A 24,494-nucleotide genomic window follows, 5' to 3' on the forward strand; every position below is an offset into this window, starting at 1 on the left:
ATTTATATATTATTTTAATTTCCAATATGTATATTAATTTTTTTATATTTCAACTTTTGATTATTAAATTTTGCAATATACATGTTTATATATTATTTTAATTCTAATATTTTAAGTATATCTGAAACCGAGTAGACTTTTACAATATATAAATTTTGCTAACTAAGACATTCATTTAGCTTAATTTTAATATTTTACAATCACGGTATTTACATAATAATATAATTAAGTTGGATTTGACTCGACATCATTTAAGACAAATGGCTCGAGTTAGAAATGACATTGCCGATCAAATTTGGGCAACATATGAAGGATAGGATACAACTTTGTTATTATATTTAGTTGTCATCACTTATATTAGATGACATCAATTTTTTATAATATTTTTTTTCGATGTTTAATGTATGACATATCTTCTTTTTTATATTATATTGTTAAAAAACAAGAGAAAAAAAGGAGAGAAAAAAACAAGGAAAAGAACAAGAAAAAGTTATCTAATAAATTTTTGTTTTTGTTTCTTCTTTTCCAAAAAACAGGAACAAGAAAAGTTATCAAACAATTCCTATTTCTTTTTCTAAAAGAGAAGAAACGGGAAACAAGGAATAGGGAATGCGAAACAGGGAAATAGGAAACGAGAACGTTATTAAATGGACCCTCAATTGCCCGCGGTCTTAATTCTTCAAAAATTTAAAGAAAAAGCTTCCTTAGCAAATTAAGCCCTCGGTTTTCCCCCTTTGTTGGGCAAGTGGCGAGCATCTAAATCACATTTTTTGTGTTATTATTCTCGTTAGTCATTTCTTGTTTTCACATTCAATGAGAGAATGTGTTGCAACTTCTGTGTCCATTGCATGAATTCAAAGGCATATAATTTGTAGGTTAATATAGTCAAAGTTATTCTTTTTGAGCTGTGGATGGAAAAAGACCAACATTTTTTCAGGGGGGAACCAATCCATCAAATGCTTCGATTTAGCTTGCTTGAAGCCCTCTTGGTGTTTTCTATCGAAAAGATTCAAAGGGTTTTCCATTAAAGATATTAATCGTAGTTGGGGAGGTTTCATAGTTCCTTTTTAATAGATCCTTCCCACGTGCTTTGTTTACATTGTGTCTATTAATGTTGTTACTTTTCATGGTTCTTTTTGTTTTTTTTTTGTATCTTGCATGGAGCATTAGTCTCTTTACATTTTCTTAATGAAAAGTGTGGTATGCTTTTCCAAAAAATTAAAAATAAATAAAAACCTTACAAAAGAACAAAACATTATATAAAAGAATTTAATTCAAAAAATTCAGAACGCTTTTCCAAACATTCTGAATTTGTATTCTATGGAAGAAAGGAGTTTAATTCAAAAAAGCAAACTGAATCGGCTGAAATTAGGAGATGAGAACACTGCCTTCTTTCATTGTTTTCTCTCAGCAAAAAAAAAGTCAAAATCTGATTACTGAATTGATGTCAGCTGATGAAGTTTCTATACAATCATTTCGGGCTATAGAAGATGAGATTTTATCCTACTTTGCTTCATTATACAAGAAAGGCCCCCAAGAAATGCCCGGGGCCTAGATCAATCCCCTCGAACATTAGATGGAAACAAGTAACAGCCCTTCAAAATTCTTTCCTCACAGCACCATTTGAAGGAGAAGAAATCCTACATGCTATAAAGGCTCTAGGTAAAAATAAAGCACCCGACCCAACGGATTTACAGTTGAATTTTCCTCAATGAATTTCATTTAAATGGAAAACTCAATGCATGTATCAAGGAAAACTTCATATGCCTTATTCCAAAGAAAGCTGATTGCCTACATGTCAAAGACTATCGGCCAATAAGCCTTACTACATCCTCCTACAAAATTCTCACTAAAGTCCTAGCAGAAAGACGGAAGAAGGTTATGCCAACATTGATTTCCGACTCTCAAAGTGCTTTCATAGGGGGCCGACAAATTCTTGATCTGGTACTTATAGTAAACGAGGTAGTAAAGGACTGTCAGGCAAAAAAGAAGGGATGGATACTCAAATTGGATATGGAAAAAGCCTTTGATAGAGTAGATTGGAGTTTTCTGGAAAACATTCTTACTCGTATGGGTTTTCATTCAAAATGGGTAGAATGGATTAGTGGATGCATCAGCAATCCAAAATTTTCAGTTTACATCAATGGAAGACCTAGAGGTCGTATCTCAGCCTCTAGAGGAATACGTCGAGGGGATCCTCTTTCACCATTTTTATTCCTCATGATTAGTGAGGTCCTTAGTATCTTTATATCACAAATACACAAGAATAGTATTCTGGGAAGGACAAAAAGGCAGCAAGACAAATCATCTAGACAAGTGGGATATAGCTTCAAAAGCATTGTCAGATGGTGGTCTTGGGATAGGAAATCTGAAAAACAGAAACTTGGCATTGCTTTTAAAATGGAATTGGAAGTTTATGAAGGAGCCTAATGCATTGTGGCGCAAAATTGTACAAAGTATACATGGTGTTGATACTTATCATTTTGGCTATCAGGAAAATTTGGATTGAGTCTACGCAGCCCATGGATTAATATTTCAAAAATCTGGAACAGTTTCAATAAATATGCAGCTTACATTTTCGGAAATGGCTTGATGATTTCTTTTTGGAGTGATCCTTGGTACATGGATCGGCCCTTCAAGGTAACATTTCCTCTTCTATTTCGGGTTGCCTCCACCCCAAATTATAATGTAAATGCTCACAAGGATACAACAACCTCCTCATGGAATTTACTCTTCCGTCGACCTCTAAAAGAAGAGGAGATTTCAGAATTCTAGCAGCTGTTAAGTAATTTGGATGGTAAAAGATTATCCCAATCCCCTAATTCTAGAATTTGATCTTTGGAATCATCAGGAAAGTTCACTATTAAATCGCTTTCCAAACATTTAGTCGCTTCATCTTCTACAGATAAGGGCATTTTCCAGGCTTTATGGAAGTCTAAGAGTCCCAAAAGAATTAGTATTCTGGCACCCTCAACTGTGCAGCCACGTTACAACATAAGTAGAAAAGTCATTATTTATCTCCTTCCATTTGCCCTCTTTGCTTAGCATCCAGTGAGGACCTATAGCATTTATTTTTTCAATGCCCATTCTCTAGTAAGTGCTGGTGGAAGTTCTCATTTTTTAACATGTCTTGGATTTTTTGGGAATTCTTTTCGAGATAATGTTTCGCAATTTCTGAGTGGTCCCTCACTTTCACACAAAATCCAAGTTTTATGGTCAAATGCAATTCAAGCTATATTGTCAGAGCCTTGGTTTGAACGGAATGAAAGAGTCATTCATGACAAACCCATTGATTGGTCAGCGCGCTTTGCTTCAACACGGCTTCTAGCATCTTCATGGAGTTCACAATCCAAGTTCTTTGTTGATTACTCTACACAAGATATATGCCTCAATTGGAGTGCCTTTATGTCTGACGCTTAATTATGTTGCTTATATTTTAAGTCTGTGATGTTTTCTCAATGACTTATATGTCCCATTTTAAGGTTATTTTATAATAAGAAATGATGAGGGTGCTAAGATTGTTTCAACCTAGTTGAGATAATCTGGTGCATCAATTGATCCTTAGTTCTCTTGAGTTGTATGACTCTTTGTTTCCTTGTATTTTGAGCACTTGTTTCTTAACACAGAAAAAGGAACTAAAATAAAATTTTCACTTCTTTCTCCTTCATCTTCATCTTCCTCTTCGTCTTCATCTCCATTTCCATTTCCTTCTTCTTTCTCATTTCTTCTTTCTTTTCTTCCCTCTTTTTTCTCCTCTTTCCTCTTAGCCATTCAGAAGGCATTGCAAAAACTTGAATTTGGAAAGCGGCTACTCTAGGGGATTTGCATGCTCTTAAGAAAAATGGGATCCCTAGGTAAATGCATAGTTGGATGTAAAAAGATTTTTTCAACCAAACATAAATGGCAGAATAAAGAGATTCAAAGCTCGTGTACATGGATATACCCCCAAGATTTGAGGACATATATATTAGAGGAAAGATATGTAAAAGCAAGAAGTCCCTTTATGGAATAAAACAATCACCTTGAGCCTAGTTTGAAAAGATCACAAATATATTGAAACAAGATGGCTATACTCAATGTCAATCCGATCACACCCTATTCATCAAGCATATCTCCCCAAGTTCCCACTATGTTAATAATTATGTGTTAATAATTCCATGTTGATGATATAATTCTTATAAGAAATGTTTCAATGAAATTACTCAACTGAAGCAACTCCTCTCAAAGAAATTTGAATTCAAAGACTTGGGACATCTAAGGTATTTCCTAAGGATGGAAATAGTGAGATCCAGCAAAGGAATTATTGTCACTCAACGAAAATACACTTTAAATCTCTTAAAGGAGACCAGGATGAGTGGTTGTAAACCAACTGATAAACCCATGCATAGAAATTCAAAACTTGAAGTTAATCCCAATAGACAGATATCAACAACGGGTGGGACAGTTAATGTATGACTCACATCCGACTAAGGAAACAAATCATGAAAGGAAATGATGTAAAGAACTAATATTTTAATGTAAATTCAAGATTACTATACACAAATCTACTATATAAAATACAAGCCAAACTTCAAGTTGAATCAAAGCTTGTCCTTGGTAATGCTTTGGTGAGAATGACAATAATTTGATGGAAGATGGAATATAATTGAGTAATTATTGAGATTGGTCTTGTTCTTTTGGATTGAAGTCCTTTACAATTGTGAGTGTCAAACTTTGGAGTTGCGCTTCGTGGGCGCTTTTTATGGCATCTTTGGAAAGAAAGGAATTGTAGAACATTTGAAGATAAGTTTACTACTTTTGATTCTTTTTGAGCTCTTGTTCAACATACAGCCTCCTGGTGGTGTACAAATTACACTAAGTTCTTTTGTAGTTACAGCCTTCTAATGATTATTAACAATTGGGAGGCTCTTCTTGTATAGTTTTGCCCTTAGGATGTTCTTCTGCTTTTCTTGAGTAATATATTTCTCTGTTTCTCATCCAAAAAAAATTGTGTCAAACTCCTTTTTTTAGGTTTATATTCTTTCATTTCTCGTGGTGTCTTACCAAATATATATACACGCACACATATATACATAAGCGTATTTTTCCTTAAAAATGAAAAAATAAAAAAAGAGCACAAAAATCCTCATTTTCCCCATCAACCCAAATGCTCAAGTTCCATTACAAAAAAATATGAACTACCAGGTCACAATAATTGGACGTTCGAAAAACTAGATAATGGTAGCAATCAGCCCAAGAAAAAATATAAAAAATAAAATAAAAAATCTTGATGCAAGAGCTTTGATACTCTGAAGAGATGAAGGCAAATTATTAAGTACGTCCCGAGATTGTTTGAAACTATGTGTGTCGCACATTTTGTGAACGTTATGAATAAGAGAAAAAATATATTTATAAAAATTTTGGAAATTGAGAAAGGTAATAATAGTAGTTATTTTATATTAACTATTACTAATGAAGTTGGAAATATACTATAAAAGAATATACAAATTAAACATGTATAAAATAATAACTATTGATTAAACTTTTGTTTTTAGGTAAGTAATTAACTATTCCTATATAACTAAATTATATTACATTATAAAAATAATCTAAATAAAACATCAAACCCCTTAAAAAGTTCAATGACCACTCCAATTTTAGAATTTATTCACAATTTATAGTCAAATACCATGTTCCTAATCTTTAGCCGTGTTTTAAAATGCCCAAGGTGCACTAAGGCGCAATGGCCCCCTGGAGCCTAGGCGCAAGGCACACAAAAAGGCACGGGTTTTTTTTTGTGAGGCACACTATATATAAAAAAATATAAAATATATATACATGTTTGTTTACACAAGCAAAACATAGATGGATAGAAATGAGACTTAAAGAAGAATATAGAAAAAAAAAAAAAAAAAAAAAAAAAAAAAGAGAGAGATTGATAAGATTTAAATATTAGTCATTGAATCATTGTCATTCAACACCAAGTTAAGTGAAACGACACAAATACAATTCTAAAATCCTAAATATCAAACTCATCATTATATTTCTCCACAGGTATTCTACAAAGGAAGCTTCCTAATCATTATATTTCTCCACTGGTTTGCTCTCTTTGTTTGGCAAATGCAGAAACTCTTTTACATCGGTTCTTCCAGTGTGTTTTTGAAGAAAATTGTTGGCTACGTTTACTCAATTGCTTCAATGCCAGCTGGGTTTTTTGATAATGATTTTAAGGCAAACGTGTTTCAACTTCTGATTGGCCCCAAATTGAAGAAGAAGCCAAGGTTACTTTGGGTCAATGCAGTCAAATCTTTGTTATCGAAATTATGGTTTGAAAGGAATCAAAGAGTGTTTCACGACAAAGCATCTCTTTGCTCCATTAAATTTGATACCTCTCACATCAATGCCTCTTCATGGTGCTCTCTCTCCAAAGATTTTAAAGATTTTTCTATTCAAGACATCAGTCTCAATTGAAATGCCTTCATTTCTCCGCTTTCTTGATCTTGTAGCTCTTTAGTTTTCGGCCTCGGCTTAATTTTCAGACTTTCATCTGGTGTAATATTTTGTATCAGGCACGGATTAGTCAGCTTTGTATTCAGTTATTATAATTTTTGCTCTGCTTTTTCGGATATGATGAGAGTGCTACGGAGGTGTCAACCTAGTTGAGATGTCCTGGTGCATTCGCTGATCCTCTATTTCGTTTTCTAGTGTTTGTATCCTCTCATTCACTTGTAACATCTTTCATTATCTTAATGAAGTGGTTTGTTTCTTGTTCAAAAAAATTATTGTACAAATATCTTTGTACTTTTCTTCCTTACCATGGAAGGATTTGGCAATGGCCTCCTTATCTCTATCCATAGCCTCATAAATGTATCCCATAGGCGGCTTCTTCTCGCCATCCACCAACCTAAGTACTCGCAATAAAGGGTCGGATACTTTTAAGAGCATATACGATGGTATTCCAAAAAGTTGTCAGCAAAATTGTATCAACAACCCATTTTCCTTGTTGTTCTTTGCTCCATTTGCTGTTTTTCCACTCGTACGAAGTAAACATCTTTCTCAAGTTGTTTTTCTGATGATGTAAACTTGATAATGTTATGTAACCTTTAGCAAAGTGAGTCTTAGCTGGTCTAACTAACTCCTTTTGATTAGTAAACCGTCTCATCATGATTAACAATCCGAGACGAATGTAAATGAAATTGCTAACCTTCATGCCTCTTTTCAGTGTTTTACGAATATGTGGGATCTAGTATAAATCCCTCAACATCAAATCCAAGCAATGACCGGCACATGGAGACCAAATTAATTGTGGTCGTTTTGCTTCTAACAATCTCCCTATTAACAAAGTAAAATAAAAACATATTTAGGCTTCTTAAATGTGTAAGAACAAGCGTAAGGTAAGACTAACAAATTTAAGAAAAAGTTAGTACTTTGCATTCTTACCTGCCATAATATTTGCTGAGGCACTATCTGTAACAACTTGTGTGACATTGGCTTCTCCAATGCGTTCTACAAAATTGTCGAGTAACTCAAACATTTTCTTTCCATCATTCACATAAGATGAAGCATCGATAGACTCAATAAACATGGTTCCTTTAGGACTATTGACTAAAAAGCTAATTGATGTCCTATTTCTTCTATCTGTTCATCCATCAGCCATAATAGTACATCCAACCTTGGCCCACTTTGCCTTATGGTTCTTCATCAACTCATTTGCGGCTTCTAATTCCTTTTTCAAACAAGGCACTCTCAACTCATGATACGATGGTGGTTTCAATCCAAGACCAAATTGTCCAATTGCTTCAATCATAGGGGCAAAGCTTTCATAGTTGCAGGCATTGAGAGGTATTCCCACATCATAAAACCATCGAGCAATTCTTTGGATGGTGTGCCCCCTCATTTCCTTTTTGTATGCCTCATTCATCGTAGTCTGTTTTCCCTTTCCTTTGTCATTCTTTCTATTTTACACCACATTTTCCAGATTCGGTGTAAAATATGCATCCATTGGACCCTTTTGTCTTGGCTTCTTTGAAGCTGGTGCCACTCTTTTATTCGAATTACTTATGCACACTTCATCTTTGTCCTCGTCCTCAATACCTTAGTTTTCCACATCAATGTCTACAATCAAATTTCTTTGATCTTTAATCTCCTTTTTCTTAGACATATACTCTTTAATCTCTTCCTTCACGTGATCCGGACATTTTCTACATGTCATGGCATTTCTATAACCACTAAAAATGTGTTTTTTTCATTCTAAAAACTCCTCCTTTTGTTACTTTTGAACAAAATCCTTACACTAATGTGTTCACATCTTGTTCATTTTGCAATTTTGCATATTTCCATGTCGGATCCTTTCTTATATCGTCCTCAACCATCTAATTATTAGAAACTTAACTTGATTAGTAACTACCTTAAGAAATTGATCATAAAAGTGAGGATTTGGGATTTGGGAGCCAAGACGTACCAGAATTTTGATGATGGCTGCTGTTTTGTAGAGTTTTCTTCTCTGTTTTGAAGCCTTTCTTTGTTTTTTGATGACAAAACAAAGATTCCAATGTGGTAGCAAAGTAATGGTGGCTGGCAGCAAAAAAAAAAAAAAAGAACAGGACTTTCTTTTCTGTTTTTTGAAGAAAACAGGGCTGGACACTGGCACGTAGTCACACTTTCTGTTTTTTGAAGAAAAACAAAACTGGACACGTCACACTCTGTTTTTTGGAGACTTTGAGTTGAAGAAGAAGAAAGTAAAGAAGAAGAAGAAGAGAAGAGAAGAGTTCGGTTTTCTTTTTTTTTTTAAGAAACCGTGAATGGAGGAGACGGAAGAAGAAGAAGATTTGGTGAAGAAAGAAGAAGAGAAAGAAGAAGAGAAGAGAAGAGAAGTTCTGTCTTTTTTTCTTTTTTTTTTTTTTAAAGAAATCGTGAATGGAGGAGACGGAAGAAGAAGAAGATTTGGTGAAGAACAAAGAAGAGAAAAAGGAAGAAGAAGAAGAAAAGACTTACTGAATTGTTGGAGATGGAACCGTGAAGAAGAAGCAACAAGCAAGCCGTCCAATAAGATTTGATTTTTTGTGCAGCCGTCATTCGTATGTGAGCAGTATAATGTTCAAGTAATATTTAAAAGAAAAAAAAAAGTCACAGGCGCACCTCGGCTCTTCGTGGAAGGCGTGTGCCTTCCGTCGTGCGTGTGCCCAGCCGCGACTTTTAAAACATTGATCTCTAGACTTTTTCTTGTTTTGATAATGATAATCAACATACAATTTTAATTCTTAGTTATTATATTATTTTAAAATAAGCCTAGGCGTGCGCCCAGCCGCGACTTTTAGAACACTGATCTTTAGACTTTTTCTTGTTTTGATAATGGTAATCAACTTACAATTTTAATTCTTAGTTATTATATTATTTTAAAATAACAATTACTTATTAAAAAAAAAGTAGACTATCAGATATTTTTATTTTTTATTTAACAAAATTATTAGATAAAATGAGATTGTTTAAGGATTTAATGTGAAATTACCTAATATATTCCTGTGACCATCAACTAAAGGAGGCAAAATGGGGAATCAGAAGTTTCTTCCCCTAAGCCCCTTTAAATAGTATAGATATAAATATAGATACAAATAGATATCCTTGTTAAGTATAGCCATAAAAATAACAATCAGACAGTTAAGATGGTGAGCAATTCATAGACCTAGTTGCTGTAAGACTAGGAGAATCAACTCAAAACGATTCTAGAATCATAGATTTTTTTTAATGAGAGATAAACATACCACAAAGCTTTAGAAGCGTGAATAGGGTTGCAGCAATGAAGAAAACCATGGATATTGAGACCCAGAAGTGCTGGAACCAGATATCAATAACTGAGTACCAAAATATCAAGAGGGGGGAAAACCCTCAAATTTTTAAATACCAAACGCTTCCACATAGCCTAATTTTCTAAGAGTTATACAGGAGGACCAACAATCAAGGTAATCATTAAATGACTCTTACAAGGATATGTCATAACTAGAAAAATGTATCCAGCCATTTCAAGTAGGATAAGCAGGAAGATTTAAATACTGTTGACAAGGAAAAAATAGCACAGTAAAAGAAGCTATCTGACGAATGGAAATTTTAGTCTAAAAAGTTTATGAAACTCTAGAAAATGTAGCACGACTAAAGGCAATGTGCTAGAAGAAAGTGTTGACTTCATAATCATCACCTTGCAAAAACCTAAGCAGTCCAATTAAAGCAAATGGCTCGAATAGAAGAACCTGCCCTTATTTCTCTCGACTAAATTTTGTTCTTTTTCGTTTTTCTTCTCTCTCTTCTTTGAAGATTGTATATTTTAACATTAGTCTCTTTTCATTATATCAATGAAATATTTTATTCTTGTTTTAAAATAAAAATAAATAAAATAAAATCCCTGACAATACCATGAAGGTAATTTATTTTGATGTTGCTGAAATTTTGTCAAAAATTCATTTTACATTTTGAACAACGAAGTCATTATATGCAAAAGAATAATTTTCCTATGCAACTTACAGGAAGTGTTTGCCATATAACTTCATCGCTTACATTGTCGTCTTCATCTCCAGGCAGTAAAGCTCTACACATCCTATGAAAAAAAATTCAAATAGTTGAAAATGAAATGAATATGAGACAACGAAAATTACCTATGTATATTAGCTCAAAGAAAAAAGAGGGAAAATGGAGAAATATCAATGGCAAAAGGTTTATTCTTTTCACGAATAACAAAAACAAAAAAAAAAAAAAAAGAAATAAACAAACAAACAAAGACAAAAGTCAAGGTATATGGCTTTTACTAGTAGGGTTGACGTAATTGAATAGCCTTTCTTTCTCCTAGTTTTGGATATTTGATGACAAGTTGCATTGCACGATCACTTCTTCAATTATTGAAACAGTAAAGGGGAAAAACAAAGTGATGGTAAAGAAAAGAAGAAAGACCCTAGGAAAATGTTATTGATGCCCTTCTTTAGGGAACTTTGGCCTGAAAGATATAGAGAAACTTTGCAACATTGTTGTGTGGATAACTATTTGTTTAGGAAAAAGATGATCCGTGTAGCTTTGGAATAGAGTTCTCTTTGCAAATAATTTGTAATTAATCTTTGTTAGATATTGGTGCAAATTGGAGTGTGTTCATGTAAGCCTCGTAAATCTGTTTGAGGATGCCTTTGTAACACCCCTAGTATGGAAATCGTAGGACTATTAGTAGAATATTAATATAGTTATTAGAAGGGGCAAATTAGTAAATAGCTAGTAAGTAGGTTAGGGCTTTAGTTATAAATGGAAGGAGTGGGTTGAGAGAAGGGTGTGAAGAATCTTGAAGTGATTTCCTATGGGAAATATCGAGAGAGAGTAGTCCTCTCGAAAGGCTATGATATATTGTAGTTTCTTCATTGATATAGCTATATATATCATCTTTTAGTGTCTTTTGTATTTTTTATTATTCTTGTTAGGTGGTATCCTAACAGCCTCATCCTCCTTTTTGTACATTTAAATGAAAAAAAAAAAATGTTTCTTTCTCCATATCCTAAAATTATGTATTCAATTTCTCTAGAGGTAAAATACCACAACGGTTGACCAAGAACTTATGAACTTGTGGAAGAACATGATAATACCTGATATTATCAACCAAAATTGCTAGCTCAAATATCATGAGGGGAACAAAGACAATCTTCAAATTTACAACTGCAGTAAAATTAAAATACATTAAGTTTAAACTGCCATTGAACTTATGCAATAGTATCTCTTCTTTCTACTCCCAATTAATGTCCAAATGTTGGTGGAAACTCCCAGTCACTTGATCTCATTTATTAGCCTACATGCATGAATACTTCCAATAAATGAAATCAAACACCCCACCAACCCAAGGAGAAACAATAACCTACCTTTACTGCATTCTAAATATATACAAAGAAGTACTTCAAATGCAACAAGTAATGGTGTTGCCATGACAGCATGCCACGGTGCCCACTGTGCATATCAGAAAGAAATGTTTAAGTTTGTGTTCTTTACAGAGGAAAAAAATAAAACAAATTTCAAATATTTACAACAAGCACAGAAATGATTAGGGTTACAATGAATATTAAGAAACAACGTATTTGAATCACATACATATCGATCATGAGGCATTGATGGAGCAGGTAGAGAAAATCTTCCTCTTGCTGCAACTAGATGAAAGAGCCATAGAGGTGAAAAGACAACCCTGCAGAGACAATGATAAACTGAATTTATCTGCATTCAGATGTCAAGAGTGGGAAGCAGTGAGGAGGGCTTTCCATACATGCCAACAAAGGTTCAAAAGGTAAAATACAAAAAAAGAAGAAAGATGCAATACAAGGCCCAACTAGATTTGCATAATAAAAAATTGCATCATTGCAAGTGATAATTGTGGTTTTCAAAGTTTCAGTAACAGATCTTCTCATTATCTACATTGTTCATCGAATTTTACTCATCAATAGAACAGAACATGTACAGGGCAGTTCGTTCATTACAAAGAAAAAGACTCCATGCTCTAGCTTTGCTAGAGCAGAGTTAACCATATTATTCAAATTGCCATGTCATTTCCATTCATCAGTATATGTAACTTCTGCCCTACTTTAATCCCATAAGACAAGCTAGCAATAGTTTTCACCATCTTGAAGATATGAAAATTTGGAAATTGAATTAAATATCAAGAAAAGAACTTCTAGAGTTTAAACAAATGGGAGTTTAAACAAAACTAAATTGGGGCCTGAAACTGTACGTGTGCATTTACAGTTGGTAACTTTTTGAGTTTCAGATACAATTTTACTTTTAGAATCTCCGTCCCTCAATACTACAGGGTGGTAAACGCAACAAATCCTTCATGGAAATTTTATGATAAAAATGAAACCTGATCCTGCATACTGCTGCCCGAGTATTCTTCAAGTCTACATATTTGAACCTTACTGTTAGCCCCTACAATTGAACTAAAGACAATCTCTAGATTAAGTATATTATAGACCACCCTTATATTCAAGTTATGCCTATATATTGTTCATCTACAATTCCAAGTCAAGACTTGATATATTAGACTCGCAACATATTCCAACAATGTCGCTAATCCTAGCTCAATGCATCCAAATCACCGAATACAATCCCAAAGATAGATGGTTCGATCCTCCATCCCTGCAATTATGGCATATTTGAACAAGGTCCTAATTTGAGTCTCCTTTCCTCTTAAAAGGCATATTTATGCAATGGCAGGCATTAGAAAGCCAATTCTCAATGGGCAGAGATTATGAGTCTCACTCTGGAATTCACCCAAAATGTATCAAGAGTTAAAGTAACTAACGTAACCTTCTTTCCATCACAAGTACAGTAAAAAACGATTCTCATAGGCCTTAGAATTTTGGTAGCCCATTTCAGAACATAGACCTGAAAAGTTCAAATCACACGAAATAGAAATAGCTCATGGGTTCCACTAATTCTGGAATTGAAATTTTGAAATAGTTCGTGGGTTCCACTAATTCTTCAGCAAAAAACAAAAACAAAAACAAAAACGCAAAAGTTGAAGAAATTGAGAGAAAGGTACGAACCACCAAGAGTATGAAACGATACGGTCAAGCTTGAGAGCAAGCAAAAGCGTGAAGAACAAAAGAAAACCATGAGCTGCCAGAGCCTGAAGGGACTTGACCCCCCTCCTCCATGTCAACACTCTAGTCTCAACCACCATACCCAAAAATGGAAAAGGAATAAGAAACAACAGTTTTCCCTCCTTTCGCTTGTTCAGAAAAATTATGGGCAGAGGAAAAATATGGAAAAGAGAGAGCCGAGAGCCCCTTCCTCTCCTCCCCTTAAACCCCTTCGCCCCCTATTTGAGAAGGTTCGAAGAATTTGAGAACAGAAACGAAATGGGGAAGTGGGAAGTTTGGTAAGCAAATATTCCTTGGCGGTTTCAAGGCTTCGCTGTTACGCCGAAGAATGATTAAGACGTTTTAATTTAATAATTAAAGGTATTGAAATTTTAAAAATAATCTCTTGTCTAGTTGACGAAAATACCCCCAAACTAAATACCCTTTTGATTATAAATAATTAGTCAAATTTTTTTAAAAGGAAAATTGTAATGGGTAACAGAATAAATTAGTATATTTATAATTGTAACAATAATTTTTTAGGTTTAATTTTTCTATTTTCTTCATATTTTTCTTCAATTTTTGTTTGATTAGGTTTTTATTTTGATTGTTTTGATTTTTTTTTTATTTTGGGATTTTATGTTTTGTTATAATTTAAAAGTTATTTTTTTCAATTTGGTGGTATTTTCTTTAATTTAAGTTTTGAAGTATAGTTATATTTTATGGTTATAAATTTGATTTTAATGGAATATCATATGTAAATGATATATCGGATTTAGAGTAGATCAATACTGGTCTACATATATAACAAGATTATTTTATATCAATTGTGTTTCTTTTCCTTTATTAGTATAACTCTTGTATTTCTTTTTTTTTTTTCCGCAGCAATGTGAGTTATCACTTATTTAGTTTTTGTATTTTTTTTTTTTTTGTTGTATTTTGTAGATATGATTAAGCTTCTAATACTATTTTCTTATAGTGATCAATAGGATGATGGACAATGCTAATGTGAATTACAAAATTGTAGTCGTAGGAATATTAGAAGTTCATCAATAGTAACCTATTGGATCTTTTATTATATAACAGTAAATCAAAATTGTAGAGTTAATAATATGGAAGATGCGATGAATATGCAGGGGAACGGGTTGAGAAGAGGTTCAGCTAACACTTCCTAGGATTGCGTTCATGTTATGCGATCATACTACACACACATAATAGCAAATCATCTCTCAACGCAAATGCTACACTTCTAGTTTTAGAACGCATGCGATATATGCGATAATGTCTATAGGACCTACACATAAGCCTCTATTCTTGTCTATGCGATGACAATGGACACACACACATACAAGGCGACCGCATAATACCATAACCTATCTCTAGGGTGCATGCGATGCATGTTGACAAATAGAGCTTATCTTTAAGTCTCTATCTCTTGCTTATGTAGATCTAATCTTGCTCTCTCGAGTCTAGATTCTAACCTAGCTCTCTCAAGTCTTAGGTTCTTTCTTTAGACTCTCTCTCGAGTAGCTCTAAAGGGGTGATGGACGCAACATAAGACAAGATGGTCGCATGCGATGAAAATCCTAGGTCATGTTAGCTAAGTACATTTCAACCCATTCGACAAATTTAGCTACTCATGCGTATTTTACAGAGAGTGAACAGATGTAGATAAGCAAGTTTCATTATATATATATAATCAAAGTACAGAATGACAATGCGAAATAAGTATAAAGAGCCTGGTAGCAATTTCTTGCTTCCCAAGGCTTTTACACTATTCTTCTCTACTCTGCTCAAAAGATATTTTTACTCTCGCAAGAGTCGGCCCTCTCTCTGTTTCTCCATGCCTTTGGGTTATCTCTCGAGCTGACCAGGACGATCTTCTGGCGTCCTTTCCCTTCTCTCGCTTCCGCCTTCTAAGTATAAAAAAAACTAAGAACAAGGCTAACTCCTTAAAAACTAACTAACTGGTCGAACTAGTTGAACTCCTTCATTGAAGGTGGCCTTCGGTATTTATAGAGCTTCGGGGTGAAAGGCTTCTTCTCTCTTATGATTGCACTGATGGGATGACATTAATTCTCTGTCTGATGCGCCGAATATTTGTCACCAAAAAGTTGAGTGTACTTGCTACAATAGGTCGTTAACAGCTTGTCAACTTAATTTGGAATCGACCGACATCAACTTTTTGTCCCATCGTGATTTATTATGCTTTTCACCCAGATGCGCCCACCATGGTGTGCCAGCTCTATGTGGCAACCTTCTTGAGCAGATATTCGCGAGCGCAAATGATCGCATAGCCTTCCGTTAACGCAATCTCTTAATACGCTCGGCCGTTGATTTCTTTGGATCGCATTTTTCGCCTTACGTCAATGTATTTTCTGCACAAAAATACATAAGTTAACTATTTTCATGCTATGGACGCATGCGATCGCAATGTTGTGAACTTAATGCTTTTGGACGCAATATTGTATATTTTTATCATCGCAACCCTGCATTGTTTATAACTTTACGCTGTAATAACGTGCATTTCTGCCCGTTATCATGATCCGAGGTCGAACTTAGGGACTTTAAATGGTGCGAAGCAATGTGTTTGAGGCGATGAATAAAAGAATGAGGAAGTTAAAAGACTATGTGCTACTCGTACTCCTAACTAAACAGATTGAGCAATGGAAGTATGACTATGAGAATTGGTAGAGACGCGGCAACTGTTAACGTATAATAAGATGCATGGAAAAAAATAAATAGAATGATGGAGGGGATAAATTCACCGCAAACTTAAGCTTTATCGCATGGGTAATCCCAGCTCGCCATACGAACGCGTCGCACACCTCTCGGTGGTCAGCCACATGCTTATATCTCTATAACGCATGATTGCATTGAGCATAAGAATATTCTTATCTCTAGGAACACTGCTTACTTTGCTTAGTGAGTTCCACTACTTACCCTCTCGGACAGTTAGTCACGGCTAATCAACTCATAGACAAGCATTGCGACAGCTCATAGACAAGCATTTCTACAGCCTCACACTAAGCAAAGAGGATTAATTCACTATACTCGCGCAACGCATACCTCTCGGTGGTTTGCTACATGTTTCATATTTCTATGCCGCATGATTGAGTATGCGATAATGCTTGTAATCTTACTTAGTTCGTTGCAATGAAAGTAAGGGATAATAAAGAAGAAGATAATGAAGATGGTGTCGAAGGAAATAAAGAGATGCATTGATTACAAAATGTATTAATGTCTTAAGCCAAAATGTAATACAATACAGAGATAAGAAGAGAGGTGGAGGGCTAGATGTAGGCAATCTCTTGCTTCTATCAGATGTATGTCAAGGCTGTCAGTGGTGCCATGGATTGGCGGTAGAGTAGTCTCTCTTGAGATCTATCTCCGGCAAAGCTCCAATTGTCACTCGAAATGGGTTAAAGGAATGAAGAACTCTCAAAGAATGTCTTGCTCACGCTCTCATCTGTGATCACAAGGATATGCCTTAAGGAAGAAGCTCGGATACTTTGAATTTGGGCTCTACCGCTCTATTTATAGAGCTCAAATGCCAATATCATTGGTGGTTCTGCTTTGAATCACTGCCACTTTCGGCGCGGTAGGTGAAATGTCAACATCATCTTTTTGGTACTCCCAAGGTATGCGTTCATGCTTGTTTTTCGAAGTATCATCGCATTCTACCAACCTTGTGATCACCCTTCTATCATAGTTATTACTCTGTAGCCGCAACTTCCATGTGATGAACGTATGCGATCAACTTTGCGATGGTCTGAGATTCACTGCATGCGATCGATTCCTGCGATAACTACAAAAATAGACATTTTGACGCAGATGGGTTAGTAGAGATTTCCCACGCTGATCGATGCAAGCTCACTTTTCACATGAATTCTTAGTATTATTACCACATATTCTACTTGTTAACCCTCATAATTCTAAATAAAAGGCTACAATAACTTGTATTTCTACCAGCTATCATTGACCCATGTAAATACTTTCCAAATGAAATAGTCGCGGTAAGAGCGATATGAAGTCGAGCATGGATCTCATGGTATGAACTCTTAGGGACGTGAGAGCTAAAAATAATATATCATATATATTATCGATCTCCCACTGAAGTGTTCTGTTCATTTGGGTATATTCTTTTACTTAGGTATATTCTGGCTAAAAAACATCCTAAGTCTAGGTGGTTTATCCAAGTATAACAATTATATTTGGATTTTAACCTACGATGTCTAAGTGATAAAACCATTTTATTACCTCACACCGCCCACTCATGCTCATAAAATCGGGTTAACAACGCTCAATAAGTCGGCCATGACCCCAGGTAGCAGGTATTCCATAAACCATCAACTTAAGTACCTCTAGCCTTAGATAGGATTATAGATCGGCTGAGTTTGTAACTAAAGTTTTACAAGATAATGATCTATTTTCACTATTAAAACAAGTTGCTATTTGTTAACCCTAAGTGAGCATGCTCCTTATCTTTCTTATATATTTTAAATGTCTAACCCATTTTATAACACTTTATAAAACCATAGACATGCAATAACAAACATCAAACATTCCACATTTTATTATAACAATTATATTAAATACATGAATCCCTAAATCATGCATACTATGTATTATAACATATTATAACATACTTTCAATGCATGATACATGCTTCCTATGGTGGGGTTTTAAATCTACATGGCATACTTTATGCACATACATGATTTAATTTAATTAAACATACATTCATAATGCATAAATAATTAAACACACACTGAAATGGATTGGTTTTGGCATCCTAAGCAAGAAAACAAGCTAATTATTACATTAATAATTGAAAAACAGCTTAAAAAACCTTTGGACCGCTCAAACCGATTCGAACCGCCTGAACCGGACCTCCAAGCTTCAAGGGCTGAAACAGTCAAAACCATTTTGTCACACCCCCTCTCAAACTACTCTTTTAGCCTAAGAAAGGACATGACTACAGTAGTTATCAACCCTTTTGCTGACACTTACTGCCTATTAACTCTAGCGGAAATAATCTAATACCAATGTGCAATCTCAAACACAGTGTCTGCCTCTATGGCCAAAAGCATTAAGTATTAAACACAAAACATTTATAGAGATTACATTATAAGTTTTATAAGTCCCTACATGAACAACTATAACATGTGTACAATATTTACAGTAACCACCTAGCTTACTGTTATAATAACTCTTGTCTTTGAGTGGCAGAGCAGATTCAAAGCTACCTTCTAAGGATTTGACCGCTACCTGGGGGAAGGAAAAACATTTGAAAACAGGGTGAGCTTGCTAGCCCAGTGAGTGACTTAAAAAGGAAAACTGATTATCATGCATAAGTCTTAATAAAGAGATCATACTGAAATATAAATCTTTAAAGTAACCTTGTACTAAAATATAAACATTTTCTAAGCATAAAACATGTAAATCTGTTTTCATCATAAAACATTAAACTATTACTTAGTTAAGAATAACCCTGCTGAGGTTAAATCCCAACGTCAACTACTTAGTCAAGAGAGAACCTTTTTGCTCAATCTCTGACTTAGTCAAGAGAGAACCCTTTTGCTCAATCTCTGACTTAGTTAAGAGAGAACCCTTTTGCTCAATCTCTAATTTTAACTACCTACGTGCATGTGGTTATAACTAAGTACCATCATACCTTAGGTACTTCTGCTCAGATACATTCTCAACAGTCCCTCAGTATCGAGTTGCTCGGATACCTTCTCAAATGTCCCTCAGCATCGAGCTTCAAGTAAAACTAGTCATACTATGACTTTCTCTTTAAAGCATGCAAAGCAATACGTATAGAAAACATGTCTTTAAAGGTACTAACTCATGCTTTGTGTATTAAAACACACATAAATAGTTTTTCAATAAACTTTCATACATGGCATGCGTTTAAAACATAACTCATAATTTGCTTGAAAATTACTTTGTAAAACTAGTAACATGATTTTTTTAAAACATGGTTTCTTTAAAACATTGTAAATATTTAGTCACTCACACGTTTAGGACTACTCTTCAAGGGTCGATATGCTTCTAACCCTGGTGTCAATCTTGTGGACACAAAAGCATATATTAGCTACTAGCATTGGCCTCCCTTTTGAGACTAGCTCTCAAATAAGCTTTGCGTTTAGCCTTCTGATAACCGGTAGAAATACACGTTATTACAGCTCAAATAAGTAAAATAATGAGAGAATGCGACGGTAAAATAAACAATATCATGTCCGAAAGCTGATAACGGTCGAATTTGAATTTAGTTGACAAGTTGTTATTGAAATTGTAATCTTGAATCCAATAAACTAAGGTCCTGAGACTATTTAATGTAGTTTGAACTTTATGTAGTGACATAAATGTGGATCAAGTTCAAATATATAGCAAAAATGGTCTATAGTATATGAATAAGCTTGGGCGCCTTATTTTGGGGACACTATAGATGCAACCCACTTTGTAGTTAGTACAAACGATGTGATCCTGAATCGTTCATATAGAGATATGTGAGTGGGGGCATCCTATGCAATGAGTTTGCATAAGACTGAACCATGAAATAGTCACTTTTTACGTTCTAAATGTCGTTTTAATGTATAAAACTGGACTATTTCGTTAATTGAGATGACCTATGTAACTTAATCTTATCCTGGAGCTAACTATGAACTCCTGTTCACCTCGGAATTATCCTTAGATCTGCATAGGTGAGGGCAGCTCATCATCGCTGCCCAATATAGCCTCCCATTTTAGGGGTAAGATTAATGTGGATAGCTGGGAACATAGGGTGCAAGATGGAATTCACTCCTACCCGTTATAGGGATAGTAGATAGGTTTTTTCCCTTTAGTACGAATCCAGGTCTTGAACAAGAGGCCCCACCCTCTCCTTGGCCCGAGAGGGGTTCTGTTTATAGGTTCGACCTTAAACCAATTGTTTATTAAATTTTAGTGAAACTTAAGGAACAAGATGTAGTCTTAGGAGGTAAAACGGTTTTATGACCCAGCTGAGATTACAAATAACCCTGTGAAGGATTAGCTTACTAATCATGGTTATATCAAATGGATCACAAATATATCTATAGTTGGAGGGGGGGTGCAACTACGGGACCTATAGAGGAAATGACCGTTAGTTTGACGAATGTTGATTACGTCTAAGGAGTTTAGCCAGCTAAATCTAGAATCGTTGGAGCCCATGATCTATAGTCCATTAGGTTCCTCTACAAGCTCATATGGAATAAACTAAGAACAGTATGATAGAATGATTCGAATTGTTCGAAATTAGGTGAAGAGAGAGAAATTGATAAGTATATGTGATATAGTAGTCGTTTTTCAGTTTAGAGATACAGCTTTAATATTTAAATGTGATTTAAATATCAAGAATATGAATACATTCATATTCGAAAATTCGAAAATAATGGAAATGGTCAAAGATGTAAAAAGTCAAAGAGTTGACTTTGACTTTGAAAAGTCAAACCAACCTTATATTCAAATGTGATTTTGATTTCGAGAAAATGAATGCGGATTCATGCTCGAGAGGTCAAAATTAGTCAACACGGAAAAAATCATAAAAAGTCAAAATGTTGACTTTTTGGTCAAAGTTTGACTTTGACAAAATGACTATTTTGCCCTTTGACTATAGTTAGTGGGAAAATCCAAACTTTTGTTGGATAATTCTACTAACAAAATAGTGGGTTAGGTGTTGGTATATAGTGGAGACATTAAACCCACTAAGATAGTGGATTATAGGCGTTAGGTTTTTATGGATTTGTTTCATGCAATTGTTGCATGACTTTTTTCTATAAATTGGGCTTTTAATTATGGATGAAAGACTTTTAGCCATTTTTCCAAAATTGTTTTCTAAATTTGGGCTGGAAAAATCACTACCTTGTGAAAAAAGAAAAACCCAAACCTAACCCAAGATTCATTCTTTTTTTCCATCTCTTTCTCTCTCTCGATTTTCTTCATCCATCAGATCCCACAACCCGGTTCTGAGTCCAGAGGATAGTAGGTCAACTCTAGTAGTGGTCCAGAAGAGTTCAGGTCGAGATTCAACAAGGAAAAGCATTTTTTGGGAGCTACAAAGGTTGTATCCTACCCTTTTAATATACTGTTTTTTCCTCTTTTTTACATGCTAATTTCCTTTAAATTAAAAGCAATTAGAGTATAATTAGATCCTTATTCCACTGCATATGTCTCTGTTCCATCATGTAGTATCAGACATGCTTTAATTACGCTCAATTGCTTTTGGTGGGTGTTTTTTTCCCTTTCTATTCAAAGGTTGAATGAAATATGGACTAAAGTGGATTTATTATGATTTTGGCATTGTTTTTCTTTAAATTTCTTGTGAAAATTTGTAATTTCTCACATGTTTATGAGCCTTAATGTGTGAAAAAGGGTCTGTAAATTTGTTGGAGTCATTAGAGTTGAAATTAGGCTGTAATTTCTTGATTTTGGGAGAGAGGACAGCAGCAAAATTGGAGAAAAATGATCACAAACCCGAATTTGGCCACCAGACCCGAGACAAGCTTCTAGACTCGATTCGCAGTCCGAGATTCGACCTGATTTGAAGTAACCCCACATGCGCTAGTTGTCGACGAAGTGTCTGGCCTATTTCGCGACCCGACCCGATTCCGCCCCCCGCTCCGTCTGACCCGGTTCGAAGCTGCCTCGCACATTCTGTTCGACCCGACCTGCCCCGCATTCCCTTGACTGTGCCAGTAAGCGTTGACCAGCCGGTCCAGACGGTCTNCTCGTACATTTGAACCTCTGTGGACCGATGAATGTCAAAGCTCGAGGTGGATATGAATATTTCATCAGTTTTATTGATGATTATTCAAGGTATGGTCATATTTACCTAATGCATCACAAGTCTGATTCTTTTGAAAAGTTCAAAGAATATAAGGCTGAGGTTGAAAACTAGTTAGGTAAAACAATTAAGACACTACAATCAGATCGAGGTGGGGAGTACATGGACTTAAGATTCCAGGACTATATGATAGAACACGGAATCAAGTCACAACTCTCTGCACTTAATATGCCACAGCAGAACGGAGTATCTGAAAGAAGAAACAGAACCTTGTTGGACATGGTTCGCTCAATGATGAGATTTGCTAAGTTACCTGATTCCTTTTAGGGACATGCATTAGAGATTGCTATTTATATTTTGAATAACGTTCCCTCTAAAAGTGTTTTAGAAACACCTTATGAGCTATGGAAAGGGCGTAAAGGAAGTTTACGTCACTTTAGGATTTGGGGATGCCCGACACACATGTTGGTGCAAAATCCTAAAAAATTGGAATGTCATTCAAAACTATGCCTATTTTAGGTTATCCAAAAGAAACAAAAGGTGGTCTATTTTACTATCCTCAAGAGAATAAGGTATTTGTATCGACAAATGCCACATTCTTAGAGAAAGACCACATAAGAAGTCATCAACCTCGCAGTAGATTAGTATTGAATGAAATTTCCAAAAATGCTACAGATAGAGCTAGTTCATCTACTAAAGTAGTAGATAAAACTAGTACATCTGATCAGTCACATCATTCTCAAGAGTTGAGAATGCCTCGATGTAGTGGGAGGGTTGTTCATTAGCCTAACCGTTACTTAGATTTAACAGAAACACAAGTCGTCATACCTGATGATGGCATAGAGGATCCATGGACCTATAAACAGGCGATGAAAGATGTGGATCGTGATTAGTGGGTCAAAGCCATGGACCTTGAAATGGAGTCTATGTACTTTAATTCTGTCTAGAAACTTGTAGATCAACCAAATGATGTAAAACCAATTGGTTATAAGTGGATCTATAAGAGAAAACGAGACCAAGCCAGTAAAGTACAAACTTTTAAGGCTCGACTTGTGGCAAAGGGTTATACCTAGAGAGAGGGAGTGGACTATGAAGAAACTTTCTCTCCTGTTGCCATGCTTAAGTCGATTAGAATACTCTTCATCATTGCCACCTTTTATGACTATGAAATTTGGCAGATGGATGTCAAGACAGCCTTTCTAAACGACGATCTTGAAGAGAGTATCTATATGGCTCAACCAGAGGGGTTTATTGCACAGGGTCAAGAACAAAAGGTTTGTAAGCTTAAAAAATCCATTTATGGGTTGAAATGAGCTTCTAGATCTTGGAATATAAGATTTGATACTGCGATCAAATTTTATAGTTTTGTACAGAATGTTGACGAGCCTTGTGTTTACAAGAAAATCGTCAATTCTACTATAGCATTCTTAGTTTTATATGTTGACGATATTCTACTCATTAGGAATGAAGTAGGTTACCTAACTGACATCAAGAAATGGCTAGCAACGTAGTTCTAAATGAAAGATTTAGGAAATGCTCAGTATGTTCTAGGGATTCAGATTATTCGGAACCGCAAGAATAGAACACTAACCATGTCTTAAGCAGCTTATATAGACAAAATATTGTCTAGGTATAAGATGCAGAATTCCAAAAGAGGTTTATTACCTTACAGATATGGAATTCATTTGTCAAAGGATCAATGTCCTAAGACACCTCAAGAGGTTGAAGATATAAGATGCATTCCCTATACTTCCGCAGTAGGGAGCCTGATGTATGCAATGTTATGTACTAGATCTAACATATGCTATGTAGTAGGGATAGTCAGTAGGTATCAGTACAATCCTGGATATGATCATTGGACTACCGTTAAAAATATCCTCAAGTATCTTAGGAGAACGAGGAACTACATGCCCATGTATTGTACTAAGGATTTGATCCTTACTGGATACACTGACTTTGATTTTCAAACCGATAAAGATACAAGAAAATCTACACCGGGATCAATGTTCATTCTGAATAGAGAAGCAATAGTGTGGAGAAGTGTGAAGCAAAACTGTATTGCGGACTCCACAATGGAGCTGAATACGTAGCTGCATGTGAAGTAACAAAGGAAGCAG

General features: G+C 35.1%; 1 protein-coding gene across 4 annotated transcripts in view; it reads right to left on the reverse strand.

The window, feature by feature from the left end:
• The window catches only part of LOC120082978 (transmembrane protein 185-like), a 25,188-nt gene extending 11,310 nt beyond the window's left edge, over positions 1 to 13,878 (reverse strand). The window contains exons 1-6 of one of the 4 annotated variants that reach the window (XR_005483346.1): positions 13,533 to 13,878; positions 12,088 to 12,178; positions 11,862 to 11,946; positions 11,592 to 11,661; positions 10,495 to 10,567; positions 9,741 to 9,810 (exon numbers count right to left, since the gene is read on the reverse strand). Coding sequence is in view for 3 of the 4 variants with exons in the window: in XM_039038438.1 (XP_038894366.1) it covers positions 9,741 to 9,810; positions 10,495 to 10,567; positions 11,592 to 11,661; positions 11,862 to 11,946; positions 12,088 to 12,178; positions 13,533 to 13,669 (526 nt within the window). In the remaining variant the exon portion in view is untranslated. The remainder of the gene's footprint in view (positions 1 to 9,740; positions 9,811 to 10,494; positions 10,568 to 11,591; positions 11,662 to 11,861; positions 11,947 to 12,087; positions 12,179 to 13,532) is intronic. The other 3 variants (XM_039038438.1, XM_039038437.1, XM_039038436.1) reach the window with 3 other exon arrangements.
• Between the last annotated feature and the right edge of the window lie 10,616 nt (positions 13,879 to 24,494).

Source organism: Benincasa hispida, chromosome 8 (assembly GCF_009727055.1).
Source record: "Benincasa hispida cultivar B227 chromosome 8, ASM972705v1, whole genome shotgun sequence".
Lineage (NCBI taxonomy): Eukaryota > Viridiplantae > Streptophyta > Magnoliopsida > Cucurbitales > Cucurbitaceae > Benincasa > Benincasa hispida.